The sequence below is a fragment of the Bos indicus x Bos taurus genome, chromosome 16 (genome assembly GCF_003369695.1).
Source record: "Bos indicus x Bos taurus breed Angus x Brahman F1 hybrid chromosome 16, Bos_hybrid_MaternalHap_v2.0, whole genome shotgun sequence".
Taxonomy (NCBI): Eukaryota; Metazoa; Chordata; class Mammalia; order Artiodactyla; family Bovidae; genus Bos; species Bos indicus x Bos taurus.
Genome location: NC_040091.1, coordinates 35137802 through 35161640, shown reverse-complemented (window position 1 = coordinate 35161640; position 23839 = coordinate 35137802). Strand labels below are relative to the sequence as shown.

The window sequence follows — 23839 nt, the reverse complement described above, 5'->3', positions numbered from 1 at the left end:
CCTGAGAGATGTACAAAGGGATTTCTCTTCAAACTTCACTGTGAGAATCTGGTAGAATTCCTGGAGGCAAAACTCACAAGTGTATGGTGTCGCCTCAAGACTGGGCTCCCTTGGAGTCTTAACTTTCAGGTTAGTCTTCTCTGAACCTCCAGCTATTTGTCCATTACAGGTTAAGTTTCTTACCCCAGTATCGGTTCCTTGGAGGTTTCTGCTCTTGGGCTTCTGGTAAATTGTGATTTCCTGTATTCACCTGTCTCTCCAGTTTTGGGCACTTACAGCATTTTACGTAATGACCTCATTCTGAGATGAATGTAAGAAAAATCGTTGATTTTCAGTTTATTCAGCTCTTTTTCTTATTGTGAGACTGAGAGTGATAATTTCCAAGATCTTTCAATGCTGGACTGGATGTCTTGATTCATTTTTTAAAACTATTATTGATTTTTCTTACTGAATACGTAAACATATTAAATTTTAATTTTAAAACAGATTAGCATAAAAAGATAAAATCAACAGAATTTCAGCATTCATAAATAAACTATTGTTGATATTCATGTATATATCTTTTCAGTCTTCTCTCTACACATCTGCCTGTCCCTCTGTCTTGTCTGTCTATCTACCTACATACCTATCTATCCATCCACCTACCTATCTATTTACTTATGCCTCTTGCAACAACCAAAGAATTAAAATAGACCTTTGGACCTAAGAGTGTGAGATTGTATGCAGATATATGGTCATATTACCTTTTAAAAATTGTTTGAAAATTTAATAGGTAAAAATATAAATGTTTCCCATTACATTTTTTACTTCTTTGATATTTTCTCACTGACATATGAGTTCTATATATAAATAAGATTACTCCTTTATTATATGTGATAACATATAATATCATTCACCTTGTTTTTCTATTTTATTTTGAGGTCTGCATTGCTTTTGAACCTAAATTAAAGAGACTGAGCTGATGGTTTTGTGTGATAAACAAAAGTCTGGAGTAACTTAAGTTGAATCATGAATATAACAAGTTAGTAAAAATAATAAATTGAAAATCAAAATTATGGATATAATAGTGGAGTGTTAACCCTATGGAAGTTAATTTAGCATCAATATATCATGAAACCCTCTACTGTCATATAGCAGAATACTAATACAGTAATGGGGATAAACAAATTATAACTATATGCAATAACATGAAAGACTCTCAAAGGAAGATGTTGAATATGAGAAGAGTGATATTAATAATTCCATTTATATAAAGACAGAAATAAGCAAACGTATCTATGGTATGAGAAGTTACCACTGACCTAGGCAGCAGTGACTGGAACGGTCCCTGGTAGGGCTCTGGGATCCTGGTGCCTTTGTTGTTGTTCAGTCACTCAGTTGTGTCTGACTCTTTGTGACCCCATGGACTGCAGCATGCCAGGCTTCCCTCTTCTTCACCATGCCCTGGAGTTTGCTCAAACTCATGTCCATTGAGTCGGTGATGCCGCCCAACCATCTCATCCTCTGTTGTCCCCTTCTCCTGCTTTCAATAGTTTCGGCATCAGGGTCTTTTTCAGTGAGTCAGCTCTTCTCATCAGGTGGCCAAAATATTGGAGCTTCAGCTTCAGCATCAGTCCTTCCAATGAATATTCAGGGTTGATTTCCTTTGGGATTGACTGGTGTGATCTCCATGCAGTCCAAGAGACTTTCAAGAGTCTTCTCCAACACCACAGTTTGAAGGCCTCAATTCTTTGGCACCAGGCCTTTTTTATTGTCCAGCTTTCACATTTGTATATGACTACTAGGAAAACCAAAATTTTGACTAAATGGACTTTTGTAGGCAAAATAATGTTTCTGCTTTTTAATATGCTGTCTAGGTTTGTCATTGCTTTGCCAGTCAAGGCTGGTGAACTGGTTCTGTTCAATTCTTGAAAATTCATTGTGCACTTAAGCTTTGTGCAATTTTCTGTATGTAGGCCATCCTTTAGAAAATTATTATTGAGATATAATTGACATATAACATTATATTCACTTCAGGTGTACAATATAATGATTTAATATATGTATATATTACAAAATAATATTGCAATATATGTATATATTGCAAAACTAGATAATAAGTCTACTTAACGTTTATCACCACACAGTTTAAACTTCTTTCCTCATGATGAGTATTTTTAAAATCTACTGTCTTAGCAACTTTTCAATATACACTTCGGTATTAGTGACTAAAGTCAAGGTGCTATACATCACATCTCCAGGACTTACTTCTTTTAAAACTGGAAGTCTGTCCCTGTTTACCCCCTTCACACCATTTCTCCCAGCATCCCAACCCCCGACCTCTAGCAGCCACCAATCTGTATCTAAGAGTATATTTTTTGGGTTCTACACATAAGTGAAATGATATTGTATTGGTCATTCTCTAACGTATTTCACATGCCCATGCTGTCACAAATGGCAAGATTTTATTTTTTTATGACTGAACTACAAATGTGTTTGTGTATGTACATATGTGTACACAAACACTTACATATGTACATACATAAGGGACAGCTCATTTTATCACACTTTTTATTGTTCTTCACAGATGTCATGAGCATGTCAGTGCTCAGTCATGTCCCACTCTTTATGCACCCTATGGACCATAGCCCCCCAGGCTCCTCTGTCCATGGGATTTTCCAGGCAAGAATAGAATACTGGAGTGGGCTGCCATTTCCTCCTCCAGGGGATCTTCCTGACCCAGGGATTGAACCCACATACTTCTCTTGCATCTCCTGCATTGGCAGGCAGATTCTTTACCACTGTGCCAGCTGGGGAGCTACAGATACTGCATCATTGTAGAAACTGAAGGGGTTTGTGTCAGCCCTGCGTCAAGCAAATCTATCAGCACCATTATTCCCGCAGTACTTGTGCATTCTGTGTCCCTGAGTAAGTTTGGTAATTCTCACAATATTTCAAACTTTTTCACAGAGTACATCATGAGAAACGCTGGACTGGAAGAAACACAAGCTGGAATCAACATTGCCGGGAGAAATATCAATAACCTCAGATATGCAGATGATACCACCCTTATGGCAGAAAGTGAAGAGGAACTCAAAAGCCTCTTGATGAAAGTGAAAGTGGACAGTGAAAAAGTTGGCTTAAAGCTCAACATTCAGAAAACGAAGATCATGGCATCCGGTCCCACCATTTCATGGGAAATAGATGGGGAAACAGTGCAAACAGTGTCAGACTTTATTTTTCCGGGCTCCAAAATCACTACAGATGGTGATTGCAGCCAAGAAATTAGAAGACGCTTACTCCTTGGAAGGAAAGTTATGACCAACCTAGATAGCATATTCAAAAGCAGAGACATTACTTTGCCAACAACGGTTCGTCTAGTCAAGGCTATGGTTTTTCCTGTGGTCATGTATGGATGTGAGAGTTGGACTGTGAAGAAGGCTGAGCACCGAAGAATTGATGCTTTTGAACTGTGGTGTTGGAGAAGACTCTTGAGAGTCCCTTGGACTGCAAGGAGATCCAACCAGTCCATTCTGAAGGAGATCAGCCCTGAGATTTCTTTGGAAGGAATGATGCTAAAGCTGAAACTTCAGTACTCTGGCCACCTCATGTAAAGAGTTGACTCATTGGAAAAGACTCTGATACTGGGAGGGATTGGGGGCAGGAGGTTCAGAAGGGGACGACAGAGGATGAGATGGCTGGATGGCATCACTAACCCGATGGACGTGAGTCTCAGTGAACTCCGGAAGTTGGTGATGGACAGGGAGGCCTGGTGTGCTGTGATTCATGGGGTCGCAAAGAGTCAGACACAACTGAGCGACTGATCTGATCTGATCTGATCTGATGGTGATCTGTGATCTTTGACATTACAACTATGACTTGCTGAAGGTTCAGATGATGGTTAGCATTTTTGAGCAAGAAAGTATTTTTAAATGAAGGCATGCACATTAGTTTTTAGACATAATGCTATTGCACACTTAATAGATCACCATATCATGTAACATGACTTTTATATACACTGGTAAAGCAAACATTCTCTATGACTTATCGTGGTGCTCTAGAACTAAACCTACACTATCCCTGAGGTATCCCTGTGTCCACATTTTCTTTATTCACTCACCCATCAATGAGCACTTAGGTTGCATCTATTGTAAATAATGCTGCATTGAACATGAGGGTGCTTTTTTAAGTTCATGTTTTCATTTATTTTGGTTAAATACCCAAAAGTGGAAATGCTGGATCATATTGCAGTTTTATTTTTAATATTTTGAGAAACCTCCTTACTGTTTCCATAGTGGTTGCACCAATTTACATTCCCACCAGGACAGTGCACAGAATTTTGCTCCATATCCTCACCAACACTTATTATCTCTTATCTTTTTAGAACTGCCATTCTAACTGGTGTGAGGTGCCATTTCATTATGGATTTGATATGCATTTCTAGTATGTATGGTATACTTGAACAAAATTTTTTTAAAATATCTGTATCTTAACCTTATACCAGGTTCCCCTCTATGGTCCTCAACAAAAATGTGCCAAGGTGATGCCTGTCATAGTGTATCTGCAAGAATATTTATAATTGTGGCCTTGTGCTTTATAGTTTGTGGTATAAATAATGTTCACCCACAGTTCTGTCTTAAAGTATAACCCTAGAGCTCCCACAGGTCACTATGGATTTCCAAGGTGAGAGGAGAGGTGATTCACTCTATACGGCTGACTCTACCTTGCACATATGAATGTGCCCAGGTTCCCTACACTCCATCTCTTTAGATCAACTTTCAAAGTCAGGGTTAACTAACTTGATGGCAGGAGTCCTTTCACAAAGAACACATATATAAAATCATCATATTGTACACTTTAAGTATCTTACAATTTAGTTTGTCAAGTACACCTCATTAAGCTGAAAAAAATGTAACTAACAAACAAAAAACCAAAGTCAGCACTAAGGATATAAGCTGGCACCACAACAGGGCTGTGAGGAACAAGTTTGGTTCCAGATATCAGGACCATTCTTCTTTGAAAGGCCAGTTCACTAGACTACTTTTTTCCCTCCATAATGGTTGTATTTCCTTAGAATCACTTAGATCTAATTCAGTAGGTTATAAATACTTTGAATCTTATTGAACTTCTCAAACTTATTATGCAAATCTATAACCTCTTCTTCAGACACTTTTAAACCCCAAATTTTAATGGGCTTTGTGCATACACACACATGCTTCACCAGACACTCCACACTAATTTATTCAAATAAAAAAATGATTTACAGGAAATGTATAGAAAATTTCAAACTCTCTGATCTTCAAGAAATTATAATCTGAAAATATTAAAACAAATACTTGGAAGTTAGTGTCAGTTAAACTCTTTAACACTGTGACAAACATAATTTTTACTGCAATTTAACTAGTTGCTCAATGGAGAAGGAAATAGCAACCCACTCCAGTATCCTTGCCTCGAGAATCTCATGGATGGAGGAGCCTGGTGGGCTACAGACCAGGGGGTCACAAAGAATCGGACACAAATGAGCCACCTGGCACCCAACTAGTTGCTTGAACTCAGTTAATATAGACTAAGATGGTTAGATCATTGCCGACTCAATGGACATGAATTGGAACAAACTCTGGGAGACAGTGGAGGACAGAGGAGCCTTCTGTGCTGCAGTCCATTGGGTCGCAAAGAGCTGGACATAATGTAGCAACTAAACAACAACAAGACTCCATTAGCCCTTGAAGGGGCTTTTATAAAAGTATCAAAACACTAAATACACAAGTCAACCCATATCCCAAATTATCTTTGACATTTGTTACAATTTGGTCTATTTCCCCTACTATTATCTTGAATACAGTAAGTCCCCTACATATAAATGAGTTCCTTCCAAGAACACCTTGGGAAGTCTAATTTTTTTCGTTAAGTCTAACATTGTTAGCCAGTGTACCCAACTAACACCACTGGCTATCTAGTACTGTGCTGTAACAGGTTTACAATAATTTTCACACAAATAATACATAAAAACAAAAAATAAAGAAAACATTTTTAATCTTACAATACAGTATCTTGAAAGGTACAGGAGTACCGTACAACTGGCATACAGGGGCTGGCATCAAGTGAACAGGTAAGAAGAGTTACTGACTGGAGGAGAGAGAGGAAGTGGGAGATGGTAGAGCTGAAGGACTGTCAGCAATAAGAGATGGAGGGCAAGCTGAAATTTCATTCATGCCTAAATTTGATGGCAAAAATTCTGGTTCCTTGTTGGATTCAATTCTATCTTCTTGAAAAAATGATCCAGGGATGTCTGAGTAGTAGCCCTTTTTTTCTCATTATAGATGACATAGTAGCACTGGATTTCATTCTGAACGGCTGCTACAACCTTCATATACCATTCTGTGTTTGGGTCCTGTGCCTCAAAAGCTAACCTTGCCTTCTCAAATAAAGAAAACCCCCTTGCCATTTCCTGTGCTGTAAATCTCTTGTTCATTAGTTACTTCTTCTTTCTCTTGTCCCTCTTTGTCCTTTCTCTGGGCTCCAATTCCATCAGGTTTTCATTAGTAAGCTCCCTGTGCTGCACAGCCAGGAGTTCAATGAAGTTGTCCTCTTATAGATCGACTAATAGCTTGAAGTAAATATACTATACTACTGAACTCTATACATTACTGTACAGTGAAGCACACAAAAACATAACCACTTGCAGAGGATGCATGCACGTGACAATGTACGCCAGACAAGTGAACTAACTTATGTGTGCGGACACGAGGGTGAACGTTCTCAAGTCTGCAACTTGAAGGTTCATGTGTAGGCACTTACTGTAGTTAGTGTTTGACAATTCTGTCTGGAGTCCTTAATAACTGAAGAGTCCTTCTCAGTGTTATGACTTTAACTTTTTTTGGGGGGGAGTAAACATGGACGTACTTAGGGAAGCTAAATTTATTTTAAAAAGGTATTAAATGCAATAAATGAGTATACTGTGTTAAGTGATTTCATTTAAAAAATCACATTACATATATTTTCTACATCTCTAACTATAAACTCATAATATTTTACAATATTCTACTTTAAGTATATTTTAAAGATTCTGAGCTTCTTTTTGAGATTTCTCCTTCCTGACTATATTTCTCACTAATTATTTCCAACCTATTTTAATTAAATAAATGACAGCATCAAACTAGATCAAATCAAAGCAAACCAAACAAAATGCAGTATAGTGTATCACCTTGACTTAAACTAGTAAAAGCTTTATCAGGATTAATTGTTCTCTGCTAAGGTTAAAGAGTAGGATTATGCAAGAGGAAATAAAATGAAACAAATCAACAAACAGTACTGCTAGGATAACTCCATTTTTGTCTTTGAGAACAAAGATACTTAATATATTCATAAATCTAAAGCAATACAGGAAAAATATAACTATATAGCTTAAAAGTGTTTTAATTAAATTGTGTTATAAGTCTGTGAAATTTGAATAGAGTCTTTTATTCCAATGAGAATATTAATTTCTATACTTTAAAAACACGCAGTAGTGTGTTCATAATTTTGTAATAAGAGTTTTTTAAAACCAAAATAAAAATAAGGACATTTTTGGAGGTATAGTTATCTTAGAAAGTTCTTCTTCTTATTGTTTAATTAACACTACAGCCAGTGAATAGAAATATAGCTTGTGTATTTTGCTGGGGAGATAGCCATTAAAAACTCTTTTAGGAGTGTCCTGCTTAACAATCCTGCCAGCATCATCTCTGTCAATTAATCCTCAGTAGGCACTCAGAATTCTACAATCCAGACACAGGGCAGGACCTGTGTGACTGATACGGCCTCCAGACAAGTGTCATCACTTCACACGCACCTGGAACCACTTCAAAAACATTTCTTCCAATGGGATACACAGTTGTAATATAAAACATACATAACTGAAGGTAGGGTTGGGTTAGGCGCATTACATTCTCAGAATCATGCAGGTAACCCAAAGCTCTGGTTTTTTTCCCCTCTAGAAAACAAACAGTAAGCAAGAATTGCATAATATGTTCATTTTAAGAGATATAAAGCCAAGCAGAGGCATCCACAAATTGAATAAGGGAAACGGAACTAACAGCTTCAGGGTGGTTTCTGCCTCCAGGTGCTCTTTGGGAGGACTTTCTAAATGAACACCTAGTGAGGGGCACAGCAGGGGCCCCCTGGAGAACATTCATAGTGCCTTGCTCTGAGGAGAAACAGGACTGGAACCTACTCACAATGGTTACAGGGCACATAGAAGGCACGGGACTGGCTGAGTAATTCCTGGGCGACTGAACAGGCAAGTGTGTTGAGGTGGGATCAATTTACATAATCTGAGAGCATGAGTTTTTGCTGTGGAACAGATGTGGGCAGAGAAGGGGATCCGACATGGAGCAAGTCCTCTTGAGTTGCCAAGAGTCATCAGATTTAAACTAGGCTAGAGATGGGCCCTCAGATGTTCAGGAGCATAAAGTGGACGAACATGAGGGTATAACTTATTAACCAGTTTCTAGAGATGGCTTAAAACAAGCAAAAATCCTACTTCATATCCTTGCAATACTTATGCATGTGACCTCACAATCTTTTTCACACCATGAGCAATAAAACTCAAGCTGAATTTTGAGTAGGAAAGACAGTTAAGTTTCAATTCTAATTTTTTGTGAATTCAAAAAAATTCCATATGAAATCTGACAGTTGAATTAATATCTAGAATTTAAATATATATAAAATTTAAATTTTAATCATATATATATATATAGACATGCGTATACAAACCTTTGGAAAACAGACCTATTTTGGCCCATTCCCACAGGTAGCTGAGAGGAAAATTTTAAGATAGTCTCAAAGAATCTTGATTCATCTCTTGCTGTGATCCTGTTATTTAATAATACTATATAAATACCATTCTCTAGGTCTATGTTTAAAGATATAAGCTCATAACCATTGTTTAACTCCTTACACAAAGTTTTCTGGTATTAATCAAGGTTGTTTGTTATTTGTTACTCTGGCTCATATGGTTTAACACTACTATTACTATAACATTACTATATAAGAAAGCCAGCTAAGTTATTGTATATAGATTCAATGACCAGTTACACCATTAGAAGAATGAGCTAAGCTGAAGCAGAGCCACCTAAAATGTTTCCATTAAAGCTGACATTCAAGGCAGGCTATTAGTAGGTTTTAAAAAAGAAAAATTAGTGGAGGAGTAACATTTTAACTCAGACTTTTACTATAAATTCAGAAAAAATGTAGATTGGAAGCCATGCCAAACTCCTTTGTTGCAGACTTCTTTCCTTCAAGTGCATGAAAGTATCAGGCACCTCAGAAGCAAAAAGTGAGTATGCAAGTAGTGTCACGTTAGAAAAAAGCAGTCCTATAAGTTAAATATTATACCCTTGAACTCTAGTCACTTTAACGGCGGCACTCTTCTAAATTCACCAAGACTTCGGGGGCGGGGGGGAGAAAAACGGAGTTACTACATTCTTCCTTTACTTTCCAAAGGCTGAAATTATGAATTCAGACAATGTTGGTGCGTGTGCTTGCTCACCACAGGTCTGTGTACATCCCAGAATGCTCTCTCTTGACTGTCAAGGATCTTCCTTTCAATCTTGTCTCTCTTCTTGTCCACTCTGTTAACATCACAGCAATGAACAGTAAGCAGTGTTAATCATAGTGCCTCTGTGGGTAAAAGGCCACAACTTGAACAAATCTTCCAAAAGACTCACAAGGACTCACTTTGCTTGTGCTTCTGCTTGCATAAAAATGAACTCCCACTTCCGGGCAAATGCTCTCTGTAGCCTGGCCAAGCTCTCCTGTAAAATATACCACGGAGAAGACATTCTGGAGCTCAGCCTTACTATGCCCCCTTCTAGTTTATCTACCATATGTGAAAAGTGAAAGTGGAAATCGCTCAGTCGTGTCCAACTCTGCGACCCCATGGACTATACAGTCCATGGAATTCTCCAGACCAGAATATTGGTGTGGGCAGCCTTTCCCTTCTCCAGGGACTCTTCCCAATCCAGGGATCGAACCTAGGTCTCCCACATTGCAGGCGGATTCTTTACCCGCAGGGCCACAGGGAAGCCCAAAAGCTATCTGTTTCTGCCTGGTTGTACCATATGTACTTACCAAGAAAACAAATCAAAATTTCTTGGAGGAAGTGTACTTGGAATGATAAGTCATGCTCACTAAATGCAGCTAATCCTCAAATTAACAGTCACAGAGGACATAGGAAAGCCTATTACAAACATCAATATTAGCAAGTATAACTAAAAACCCCAAATACTAAACTTACATTAAAAAGTGCTCAAGAGTAATTCATTGGATTTTTCTCTGCCCATTTTACTGAATAAGAAATCAGTACATTTCTACTACTGATTCAATAAGTTTATCTGGTTTTTGAGAAAAATGTAAACCTTTGGCCCCCTACTACCTATTTACAGATAGTGCTCTAAGTTTAGTAAATCAGAAGATAGCAATCATCTGAACAGATTACATGAGGTCAATTTAATCTGTTGATGGTGACCAACCTAAAGATTTTGCAAAAACCATTTTCCCAGTGTAAACACTCTTTAATTCTTGAAGTTTGGATATCTTCATTATATATAGTATATATATATAGTATATACTACTATATATATATATATATGTATACACATAAAGATTTTGGGCTTCCTGGTGGCTCAATGGCAAAGAATCTGCCTGCCAATGCAGGAGATGCAGGTTCGATCTCTGGGTCAGGAAAATCCCCTGAAGAAGGAAATGGCAACCCACTCCAGTATTCTTGCCTGGCAGAAATCCCATGGACAGAGAACCCTGGAGGGCTACATTCATGGAGTCACAAAGAGACACGACTTAGTGAGTGACTAAAAACAAATGACAACATACATAAAACTTTTATATTAAATCAGTTTTAGCAAATAATATATACTTCCTACTTCTTCCCCGAATTTGTGTATTTAGAATTTCATCATGACTGTGAATGATGAGAGGAAGTAAGCAAGTAAGGGATATAGTAATTATGCTGTCCCTCCCTGGAAATCTGATCTCTAAGATTCATAAATGTAGAAAGTTCAGAGTGCCCAGAAATGACCATTGGCCTTATTCTTGCTCATCTTATACCTTCCTTTGCCAGGAAGTCCTCGGTACTTACAGCTTCATAGTCGGCCAGCTCCAGCCTTGCTTTGTTTTGCATTGTTCTTTTGCAGAGGTAAACCGCTAAAAGGGGGAAAAAAACACAATCATTTCTTGCCTGCTTATTTACACTGAGGCACTAAAAATAAAAAAAATGGAGCATTATAAACCAAAGCATATTGGTCTTTGTCATTTTTCCTCAAATTGTAAATTTCTGATTTTATCATTCTGGGGGCACAAAACAAATAATCTGTAACATCATTACTGAAATTCAAGTGAAGAGAAAGTGTTAGTCACTCAGTGGTGTCCAACTCTTTGTGACCCCAAGGACTGCATCCTGTTAGGCTCCTCTGTCCATGGGATTCTACAGACAAGAATACTGGAGTGGGTTGCTATTCCCTTCTCCAGGGGAATCTTTCCAACCCAGGAATTGAACCCAGGTCTCCTGAATTGCAGGCAGATTCTTTATTGTCTGAGCCACTCAAACACAATGGTAATTTAAAAAGGTGTTACAAGAAAATAGACATGTTTGGAACCTTGGTAACCATTTCATATGTCATTAAAAGTTCTCTCAGGGTACTGTATTGGCCTCTAGACAGGATTTAACCTCCAAAAAGCACTCAGCAACTGCTCAGTCATGTTCCAGTGATTCCATTCTATGAAGTTCCTCTTGACACATTTTAACTCCAAGGCATTTCATCTGGTGGTTTGAACTGAACAGTCAGTCAGCTGGGCAGAAGAATTCTAGGTCCTTCCTATAAACTAAGCAGAGATGCTGTTCTTTCCCAGCTGGTAAACTATATCTAAAGAGAAATGTTTATGATGGCTTTGCAATTCTGGCCCTTTGCCTCCATTCCAGGAAATCAGCCTGAGGAGTAGTACTGGAGCTTGACAAACAGCATGGTGATTTGGGAGTACAGTGTGTTATCACTTACTTTTATTATAACAGCTGCCCAAAGCTTCACAAAGGAGCAACAGTAGGAGACTGAGCAGCCTTGTAATCATAATTCTAGGCTTGAAAAGAAACTTCTTTAACAAGAACCTGACACCTCAGACTTAGCATGAAAGCATAGCTCAGGTCAGTCACAGAAAGCTGATCTTGCCAGAATTTGTTCCATAACAATGATAGAAATGCAAAGGCACAGCACATTTGTTTTATTTTGTTGTTGTTCAGTGTTAAGTCATGTCCAATTCTTTGCAATCTCAAAGACTGTAGGCCGTCAGGCTCCTTTGTCTGTGGGATTTCCCAGATAAGAACACTGGAGTGGGTTGCCATTTCTATCTCTGGGGGAACTTTCTGACCCAGAGATGAAACCTGTGTCTCCTGCATTGCAGGTGGATTCTTTACCACTTAGCCACCAGGGAAGACCCACAATTGGTGTGTGTTGTGTTTTAGTCACTAAGTCGTATCTGACTCTTGCGACCCCATGGATGGTAGCCTGCCAGGCTCCTCTGTCCATGGGATTCACCAGGCAAGAATACTGGAGTGGGTTTCCATTTCCTTCTCCAGGGATCTTCCTGACCCAGGAATTGAACCCAGGTCTCCATTGAACCCATTGCAGGCAGATCCTTTACCAACTGAGCTACAAAGGAAGCCCCACATTTGGTATATGTCCTTAATAGCTGAGAAAAGTAACAACTATTCAATATATTCAATAACAACTATTTCAATATATTATTGAAAGTCTTTACTGAATGCTCTGATGAGTTAGATATCAGCAATCTTCTATTTATCTCACTTTTTCGTGCATTGAAAACTTGGCCCATAACTTGTGACCTTGACTAAACAAATCCTGTCACTCTCTGGAACTCAGCTGCCTCATCCTTAGCTGAGATGGTCAAATTGGATGACCTCTCAGGTTCCCTCCAGCTCTGAAATTTCATTACTGGATAAAGTCATGATTTCACACTGACATGGACATTCTGAGTCAAGGAAGAGTTGAAGGGCAAGGCATGCAATTGCTAAGCCAAAAGAAAATTTGGAACCTTGCCAGGTGTTCAAGTTTACTCTCTGACTTCACTTTCTTCAGGTTCCCACAAGAGCTTTTGTCTAGTGTGATTTAAAACAATCTAAATCTCCTTCAAAGGGGATGACAGAGGATGAGATGGTTGGATGGCATCACTGACTCAACAGACATGAGTTGGAGCAAGCTCCAGGAGATGGTGAAGGTCAGGGAAGCCTGGCGTGCTGCAGTCCATGGGGTTGCAAAGAGCCAGACACGACTGAGTGACTGAACAATAACAACATAATCTTCTTTCTGTTAAGACAATGTAGAAACAGAATACTAATGCCAGGCTGGATGAAGCACAAGCTGGAATGAACCACACCCTCTCCTTGCTCAAGGACAATGTGAAATCAGACATCCAAATTTCTTGTTAAGCAGGTTTTAATTAAAAGAAAAAAAAATTTTTTTTGGCAAATCACTTGGACTTAGAAGTAGTCTTATTTCAGCTCTATGCCACAAAAAATTTCTATTATCTATCCAGAAAGTCTTAGGATATAGAATATTTACCTCCTAGGGTATGAAGTTTCTGTCGCTTAACTTCCCAGGCTGAGAAAATTTCAAAGACCAAAAACTGACTGAACAATAGTCTGCACCTTACCAGCCATTCTATATTAAAACAATGAAAAATAATGCCTCTGTTGTTGATTTGTGTGTTCACTAAGAATGTTTTTCAGCTTTAATTGCTAGACTTGAGAAAATTGAATCTTCATGAAATAGTATCACTAATTCGTAGATGGACTGCAGCATGCCAGGCTTCCCTGTCCTTCACCATCTCCCGGAGCTTGTTCAAACTCATGTCCATTGAGTCAGTGATGCCATGATCTTACTTTTTTGAATGTTGAGTTTTAAGCCAGCTTTTTCATTCTCCTCCTTCACCTTCATCAAGAGGCTCTTTAGTTCATCTTCACTTTCTGCTATTAGGGTAGTGTTATCTGCATATCTGAGGTTATTAATAGTTGATAGAGCAATCAAATATCTTCATTCCAGCTTGTGCTTCATCCAGCCTGGCATTTCACACGATGTACTCTGCATATAAGTTAAATAAGCAGGGTGACAATATACAGCCTTAATGTACTTCTTTCCCAATTTTGAACCAGTTTGCTTTTCCATGTCTGATTCTAACTGTTGCTTCTTGACCTGTATACAGGCTTCTAAGGAGGCAGGTAAGGTTTGCCTATTAGTGCTTACTTATATTCTGACTAATTGTAAAAGACCCTGATGCTGTGAAAGATTGAGTACAGGAGCAGAAGAGGGTAACAGAGGATGTGATGGTTGAGTGGTATCACTGACTCAATGGACATGAGTTCGAGCAAACTCTGGGAGATAGTGAAGGACAGGGAAGTCTGGCGTGCTGCAGTCTAGGGGGTTGCAAAGAGTTGGACATGACTGTGGGACTGAACAACAATATTATAAACGATCTCATTTATATGAGATCTTTTTTTTTATTTTTAAATTTTCCCTTTCATTCTTTGATTGTCAAAAAGTCTATATAAGGATTGTAAGCAGTCTATTATTTTCATGGTCACCATAATTAACTATTTTTCTTTAGTAAAACTTTAAATGAAATAAATATGCTTCCTGTAGTTATTAAGCCTAAGCAAAATGGGAAGTTTGGTTGTACACTGACACTGTCAAAGCCCTTTTTTTGTTGTTGTTTAGTTGCTATGCTGTGTCCAACCCTTTTACAACCCAATGGACTGTGCCAATTTCCTCCATCCGAGGGATTCTCCAGGCAAGAACTGGAATAGGTTGCCATTTTTTCCACCAGGGGATCTTCTCCACCAGGGATCAAACTCGCCTCTCTTATGTCCCTTGCATTGTCAGGTAGGTTCTTTACCACTAAGCCATCTGGGAAGTCCAAGAACCTTTCTATATAGGCTAAAGGTCCTCAAAACATCCTGAGGGAAATAGAGCATTGGTGGAATATTTTGGGGCACAAACCATCATTCTGCAAAATAAGGTAAGTTCTGGACAATTTTCATTGTTAAATTGTCAAAAGTTCCTTATGTTGAGAACATGTCTGCCTTTCTGCAGTTGGCATACATTGGTTTCAGTTGCCCCTAGGATGAGATGAGTGAGGCATTTGCCTACAGGGTAAGTCAAGAGATTGCCAAATTACCCATTAATCAAGAAAATAAATAATACTTTAATGTAACATATCAGAGAAGGCAATGGCACCCCACTCCAGTACTCTTGTCTGGGAAATCCTATGGACAGAGGTGTCTAGTAGGCTGCAGTCCACGGGGTTGCGAAGAGTCGGACACAACTGAGTGACTTCACTTTCACTTTTCACTTTCATGCATTGGAGGAGGAAATGGCACCCACTCCAGTATTCTTGCCTAGAGAATCCCAGGGATGGGGAAGCCTGGTGGGCTGCCATCTATGCAGTCGCACAGAGTCAGACACGACTGAAGCGATTTAGCAGCAGCAGTAGCAATGAAAAAAATATAAAAGTATTCAATAAGGACATGCTCCAACAGGGTCAGGATTTGGGTGAAGTGAATGAGGTGAGTCATAAAAGTATAGCATCAGCTCCTGTCTTTACTGGAAATTTCAATTTCTTGAGGTCCACATTCTATTTGAATACTGGAGATTGCACCCTCAAAAGAAGCCAGATGAAAGATGTTGGTTGATGTGTGTTCATCTGCAGGAATTTCAATGTGCATTGTTTGCTTATAATATCAGTGAACTTCCCATCTCTCGCTTCTGCTTGAGTTTTCTACCACCACTACAGTCTCTACTCCTTACCACAGTTCTCTTAAAAACTTCCTTGGGTCTTGGCCTCCAGCTCTCATTGCAATCCCTTTATACTAGATGATTCTTGATGTAAATACATGGGAAATTCATTCCTGACTCCATTTTACTTGGATTGGATTTTTTTTTGTACTTGGGTGAAAAAATATCAGAAATCTCACACAACTTAATTGTCAAAGAACGGTGTTTTTTTTCATAGCCCTTTAGTTCATATTGGCTTGTCTTAGTAACTAAACACAATCAACATATTCTATTTTTCTATGAAACCAAGGTAACCATGGAAAAGTGTTTCTCCGTATAAACTGTCTTGTAGATGTTTATGTTCTCCAGAGGCTTTCCAGCAAGTTTAAATTGGTGATGAAAACAGACATTAGATATTGACAGAGTATAAGAAGCATTCTTTAAATCTTCTTTAATCAATAAGTTATTGTCTGTTCCATGCTGTCTCAGAAAAAAACAGCTAAGTAATCACTATTATTTCTGTTGGGACTTCCAACTCAATTACAGCATCAACATCCTCTTTATAAGAAAGTGTTCATGCTTTATAAATGTTCTTTAGACAAACAGTGGTGGGAAATTCAAAGTTGGATAATTTGAATCGCTTCTATACTTGTTTGTAAAAAGATAAATCACAGAAGACAAAGCATCATTGCCTATAGGAGTGGTACAGTGTCTGAGATCATTATCATTTCACTTTCTCTTTGTCTATAACCTTTTCAGTTCAGTTCAGTTCAGTCGCTCAGTCGTGTCTGACTCTTTGTGACCCCATGAATCGCAGCACACCAGGCCTCCCTGTCCATCACCAACTCCCAGAGTTCACTCAAACTCACGTCCATTGAGTCGGTGATGCCATCCAGCCATCTATAACCTTTTATTGAATATTTATTTTATTGTTCACTGGTATAATAATACACTTGCATATTAATCTTCACTTGTATAATAAACCAAGCAAATGAGACATAAACTGGTATATGTTTATTCAGGGGGAAAAAACAAACAGAATAGTAAAGACTATGCCTACTTTTAGTTAAAAATTAAATGCTCTCCAGGTTTGGGAGAAAGTTTAGACAATGACTCTCATTAAATGGACTCTGACAAGAGCTAATGTTAAACCGAATGACATTAATAATTTTGAGATGACTGACTTTGAGAGATGTTCCATAAATTATTATCTGTGTAAGCCATGCCATTTCCTCGTGTTTAGCACTAAAACATTAATCTATCATGAAGTGTTGAAATATGAACTGCCATTGTAAACATTAACATATTCAAGAAAAACACAAAAGATGTATGGAGAGAACATTAAGAATAAGAATTTGCCTTTATGCAAGGAACAGGGAAAGTGCATCTGTCAGTAAATTATAATGACAAGCGAAAACAATTTTGATCCATTAAGTATGAGAGGAACAATGCCAGTTTTCTTAGGCATATTCATTTTTATTCATTCAACAATTTTAGGGAGTCAGTATTATTATTATTTTTTCTTGAAAAGCAAGCAGACAGGCTCAGAGAGGTAGCAAGCCTTGACCAAAGTTACACAGTTGGTATGTTGCTGACACACCAACTGAGTTCAGGTCCGTCTGCCTCCATCGCCTGGGTTTTTCTCAATGAGCTCCTTTTCGGATGTCCAGGTGTTTTCTTCACTCGTACGCCATAATCTTTGGTGAAATGATTCCCAGGCACCATCCCAGGTTAGAACTGGACATGGAACAACAGACTGGTTCCAATAGGGAAAGGAGTACGTCAAGGTGGTATATTGTCACCCTGCTTATTTAACTTATATGCAGAGTACATCATGAGAAATGCTGGGCTGGATGAAGCACGAGATGGAATCAAGATTGCTGGGAGAAATATCAATAACCTCAGACATGCAGATGACAACACCCTTATGGCAGAAAGAGAAGAACTTTCACTCTTGATGAAAGTGAAAGAGGAGAGTGAAAAAGTTGGCTTAACACTCAACATTCATAAAACTAAGATTATGGCATCTGGTCCCATCACTTCATGGGAAATAGATGGGGAAACTGGAAGCAGTGACAGACTTTATTTTTTTGGGGCTCCAAAATCACTGCATATGGAGACAGCAGCCATGAAATTAAAAGATGCTTGCTTCTTGGAAGAAAAGTTATGACCAACCTAGACAGCATATTAAAAAGCAGAAACATTACTTTACCAACAGAGGTCCGTCTAGTCAAGCTGTGGTTTTTCCAGTAGTCATGTATGGATGTCAGAGTTGGACTATAAAGAAATCTGAGTGCTGAAGAATTGATGCTTTTGAACTGTGGTGTTGGAGAAGACTCTTGAGATTCCCTTGAACTGCAAGGAGAACCAACCAGTCCATTCTAAAGGAAATCAGTCCAGAATATTAATTGGAAGGATTGATGCTGAAGCTGAAACTCCAATACTTGGGCCACCTGATACAAAGAACTGACTCATTTGAAAAGGCCCTGATGTTGGGAAAGATTGAAGGCAGGAGGAGAAGGGGATGACAGAGGTTGAGATGGTTGGATGGCATCACTGACTCAATGGACATGAGTCTGAGTAAACTCCGGGAGTTGGTGATACAGGGAGGCCTGGAGTGCTTCAGTCCATGGGGTTGCAGAGTCAGACACGACTGAGCGACTGAACTGAACTGAACTGAACAGTCCCAGGATAGACAAAACATTCCACAAAGTTCTCCAACTCAGACATACCAATCAGAAAGCTGTGTTGTTTTTTTTTTTTTAAGTAACTTTTCTCTTTAAGTGTCTCAGTTTTGAAGAATGCATACCCTGAAAGTGTTCGTTGCTCAGTTGTGTCCCACTCTTTGCAATCCCATGGACTATAGCCTGCCGGGCTTCTCTGTCCATGGATTTTCCAGGCAAGAATACTTGGAGTGGGTTGTCATTTCCTTCTCCAGGTGACCTTCCCGACCCAAGAATTGAAGCCGGGTCTCCCACATTGTGAGCAGACTCTTTACCGTCTGAGCCACTAGGGAAGTTATACCCTGCTGTGTACCCTGGTTAAAAAAAAGCAACATTCCCCTCACTAGAAAAGAATCATCTATTCTATTAATTGTTAAGTACTCTGGTTTTTAGATTGTTTTCTGTAAGTTATGTTAGTTTGAATTTTTGGTTGGCACATGACCACCTGGATGAACTATGAAATCCAAGTTTGACAAAAATGAGGGTTGACTTCATTGGTTTTTTATGGACTTTCCTATGGTTTTCTATCAAATGTCTTTCCAGGAGGCAAAGAAAGCCAGATTGCTGTCAAGTTTCTGTCTTTGCATATGCTGGCCCTTTCTCTGCCTCAAATGCCTTCTCTGCCTTGCTTCCTGAAAAATTTCCCCTCTTTTAAAATCCACCTCAAATGCTCTCAGTTCTTTTGTGAGATCACTCTGGAAACCCTCAAAGTAATTCTCTTATTCTTACAAACTTCCATCTATTTTACATATACCACTATTAACATTCACTAGGCACTTCACAGCAACTTCTTTTGTGTAATTCTCTTTTCTCACTTAGCCTATGAGTTACTCAATAGTGTAGATAAAGTCAGAGTCTCCTTATCCCAGTACCTACTATGGCCCTTGGCATTGAAACAAATCCTTAATAAATACTGGTAAAAATGATATTTAAAAACCATGAAATATTACAATGTTTTAAAACTGTAGCCTTCAGGAAAATGTAAGAAGCAGCACTTATGAGGAGCCTGTTTCCTTGAAGAGTTTAATTAAAATCATGGTTGTTGAACTGAGTTCATTTGAAGTAGACTGAATTTGATTCACTATGATTGAATTTCCTACTGTATCTTTTCTCTTGTTTGCATTTGGCCTTTCATGTTTAACAAAACCTTCTGCTAACAGGATCACAAGATCCCTCAAATAATAGTGAGAAAAGTGCAGTGTGGAAGGCAAGGGACTTACTACAAATCATAGCTAAATAGAAGAGGTGAACAAAAATTCTGGCTCTCTGAACCCCTTTGATACTCTTTCCAGTAGAGTAACAACAATAATAATAATCCTTTTAGGTTTATTTATAGCTCTTTAATCTATTCAAAGGAAAAGTATTTTTTTAATAGTCACAGGAGGCACTATAACACGGAATAAGCTGCCACCAGATTTGGTGACTTTCCAAACAAGGTCATTTATAAATTCAATGTTAGAAATATTACCCCCTATTGAAATTTTTAGTATTCTCTTCTCAGTGACAAACAATAAAATGCAAGCACGTATTTATCCATACATAATGGTATTGTCAACAACAAAATGAAGAGATAGTGCACTGACCATAGTCTGTGTTTTCCGGCTCCCAACAATTTGATGGCCAAAAATAGGGTGTCTGTGGAATGAAAAGAAGTAGAACTTAGGTTAAACACATAAAGAGTTAGTGGGGCTCCTGGTTTATGAGCCGTGTTTATCTTCAGCAATTATCTAGAACAGTTTGCTAACAATGTGTTTTATTATCTAGAAAAAAATACTCAGAGAGGCACTGTAAGGTTTTCCTTTTAAATTTACTCTGCTAATCAATTGTTCAGCCTCTAAATAAGTACAGCATGTATATAAAACAGTGTGCCTTTGCTACAGTTGCACGTCATCTGACATAAAGGTAAAAGGACTGATTGCACTATTTATATAGAAGTGTTAATCCACAAAGACTAAAGCAAAGTATTATATTCACTGAGATTCATGATGAAATAAGCTTATATTTAGCAAATTATTTTTGTTGGTTCATGTATTTCATCATTGCCCTCCATATATCCAAAAGCACAACCATCAGACTCTTTCCTTAAGATGGGCAAACAGTTGCCTGGCTCTATTAATTATATAATGCAGTTCTCAACATTATCCAGCTAGATTAAAACAACTTTCTCCTTCACTTTAAAAAACATTTCTTCACAGAAACACTTACTGCTCTAAATTTTTAAACTGCACACGTCAGAGATCAGTTTTTTAAACTAATATCTTAGTTGACTGCTTAACAATAGACATATATGATTCTGTGAAACTCTAGAAACTGACTGATGGAACCAGAAAAAAAATGTCTGATAGGGAAAACCAATTATTATCATCAGCAGGTTATATTTTCTGATAGGGCCTTTCTAGCCCTGATGGCTGGACATGCTTGACTCCAAACCCTGAGCAAACTCCATGACTATCTGTCTGCTCTTTCAAATTGTTCCTTGGATGAGGATGGCCCTGGGATTCAATGGAACAGTCTCTGTAGATATCAGACTTGTGGATTTGATTATATTTTTCAATTTTACATTAACAATCAGATTAACAATCTGTGTGTAGCAAGCATATTTGGTGTAATCTCTGATTGCATGCATGCATACTCAGTCACTTAGTCACGTCCAATTCTTTGCGACCCTATGGACTGTAGCCAGCCAGGGTCCTCTGTCCATAGAATTTTCCAAACAAGAATACTGGAGTGGGTTGCCGTTTTCTTCTTCAGATGATCTTTTCAACCCAGGGATCGAACCCACGTCTCGTAACTCTCTTGCCTTGGCAAGCGGATTTTTTGCCACTGTGCCACCTGGGAAGCCCAATCTCTGATTACCGGTTTGATAATTCTGCCTCTTAGAAGAGGGATTCTCAAGGAGGGTAAAAGGGTAATTGGGAAAACTTTTTGAATCTCTGAGAGAGGGTCCTTCCAAACAGTTCAGGACTCCCAGGGGATTTGATTCACTCTCTATACTTTCTTGGAAATTGCTCTGGTATCATAAAGAAGGCTACTAATATTAATTCTGTATATAGGTGAACAAATTTAGAGGGTAAAAAGGTTGAAGCACTAGATAAAGGGGGATATCAAGGCTTTATACAGCACCCTCTCATTGGCAAATAAATTCACTTAACCCAATTTGAGGACAAAATTGGGTCACTATTCTAGGCGAAGCATAGAGAAAGAAAATAGAAAAAAAATCTTTTCACGCGGGCTGCTAGTGTTTGAGATACTTCTCAGAGAATGCATTATTCCCTTTGGGTTGCTTCTTTAGTTTGGGGGATGTGTGTGTGTGTGTGCAAGCATATTTATTTAATTTAAAAAATATACACTCTAGTCAGACTGGTCGGACAACATAACTTTTTTTTTTTCCCCTCAAAACTACAAGGAATGTTTTCACCAGTATTCTTACGATTTTTATTTATTTTTCTATCATTTATTTAGTGAAAACTCCCTGATTGTAAAAATAAATAAATGAAACTATTTTATCCTGTGATATTATGTGGAAAGATGTTTTCAGGTCTTCCAAGGAGATCAAACCAGTCAATGCTAAAGGAAATCAACCCTGAATATTCATTAGAAGGACTGATGCTGATGCTGAAGCTGAAGCTCCAATACTGTGGCCACCTGATGCAAAGAGCCGACTCATTAGAAAAGACCCTGATGCTGAGAAAGACTGAAGGCAGGAGGAGAAGGGAGTGCCAGAGGATGAGATGGTTGGGTGTGTGGCATCACTGACTCAACGGACATGAATTTGAGCAGGTTCCAGGAGGTGGTGAAAGACAAGGTCGACTGGTGTGCTGCAGTCCATGGGGTCACAAAGAGTCAGACACGACTGAGCAACTGAACAACAACAACATTAAGTGGAAAAGGTATAAAACTAACACTCTTTACTAATATTGCAATATTTTTTTCTAGGAAACCAAAAGAGTTCCAGAAAAACATCTATTTCTGCTTTATTGACTATGCCAAAGGCTTTGACTGTGTGGATTACAATCAACTGTGGAAAATTCTGAAAGAGGGGAGTGAATACCAGACCACCTGACCTGCCTCTTGAGAAACCTATATGCAGGTCAGGAAGCAACAGTTAGAACTGGACATGGAACAACAGACTGGTTCCAAATAGGAAAAGGAGTACGTCAAGGCTGTATATTGTCACCCTGCTTATTTAACTTCTGTGCAGAGTACATCATGAAAAATTCTGGGCTGGAAGAAGCACAAGCTGGAATCAAGATTGCCGGTAGAAATATCAATAACCTCAGCTATGTGGATGACACCACCCTTATGGCAGACAGTGAAGAGGAACTAAAAAGCCTCTTGATGAAAGTGAAAGTGGAGACTGAAAAAGTTGGCTTAAAGCTCAACATTCAGAAAACGAAGATCATGGCATCTTTTCCCATCACTTCATGGGAAATAGATGGGGAAACAGTGGAAACAGTATCAGACTTTATTTTTCTGGGCTCCAAAATCACTGCAGATGGTGATTGCGGCCGTGAAATTAAAAGACGCTTACTCCTTGGAAGAAAAGTTATGACCAACCTAGATAGCATACTGAAAAGCAGAGACATTACTTTGCCAACAAAGGTCCATCTAGCCAAGGCTATGGTTTTTCCTGTGGTCATGTATGGATGTGAGAGTTGTACTGTGAAGAAGGTTGAGTGCCAAAGAATTGATGCTTTTGAACTGTGGTGTTGGAGAAGACTCTTGAGAATCCCTTGGACTGCAAGGAGATCCAACCAGTCCATTCTGAAGGAGATCAGCCCTGGGATTTCTTTGGAAGGAATGATGCTAAGGCTGAAACTCCAGTACTTTGGCCACCTCATGCAAAGAGTTGACTCACTGGAAAAGACTCTGATATTGGGAGGGATTGGGGGCAGGAGGAGAAGGCGACGACAGAGGATGAGATGGCTGGATGGCATCACTGACTCGATGGACGTGAGTCTGAGTGAACTCCAAGAGTTGGTGATGGACAGGGAGGCCTGGCGTGCTGCGATTCATGCGGTCGCAGAGTTGGACACAACTGAGCGACTGAACTGAACTGAACTGAAAAGACAATTTCTTCCCTAGATGGCTCTAGTGGTAAAGAACCTGCCTGCCAATATAGGAGACGTAAGAGACATGGGTTTGATCCCTGGGTCAGGAAGATCCTCTGGAGGAGGAGATGGCAATCACTCCAGTATTCTTGCCTGGGCAATCCCATGGACAGAGGAGCTTAGTGGGCTACAGTTCATAGGGTCACAAAGAGTCAGACATGACTGAAGTGACTTGCACAGGACACAGCACGAA

General features: G+C 38.9%; 1 protein-coding gene across 7 annotated transcripts in view; it reads right to left on the bottom strand.

Annotated features, from left to right (window-relative positions):
* Positions 1–23839, bottom strand: part of RGS7 (regulator of G protein signaling 7) — a 486265-nt gene that overhangs the window by 57426 nt on the left and 405000 nt on the right. For 6 of the 7 annotated variants that reach the window (XM_027564728.1, XM_027564730.1, XM_027564731.1 and 3 more), the window contains 4 exons: positions 20119–20170; positions 11111–11175; positions 9694–9770; positions 9506–9587 (listed from right to left, as the gene is read on the bottom strand). In XM_027564728.1, the coding sequence (XP_027420529.1) occupies positions 9506–9587; positions 9694–9770; positions 11111–11175; positions 20119–20170 (276 nt within the window). Of the gene's footprint in view, positions 1–9505; positions 9588–9683; positions 9771–11110; positions 11176–20118; positions 20171–23839 lie in introns of all 7 variants that reach the window. The other variant, XM_027564734.1, reaches the window with a different exon arrangement.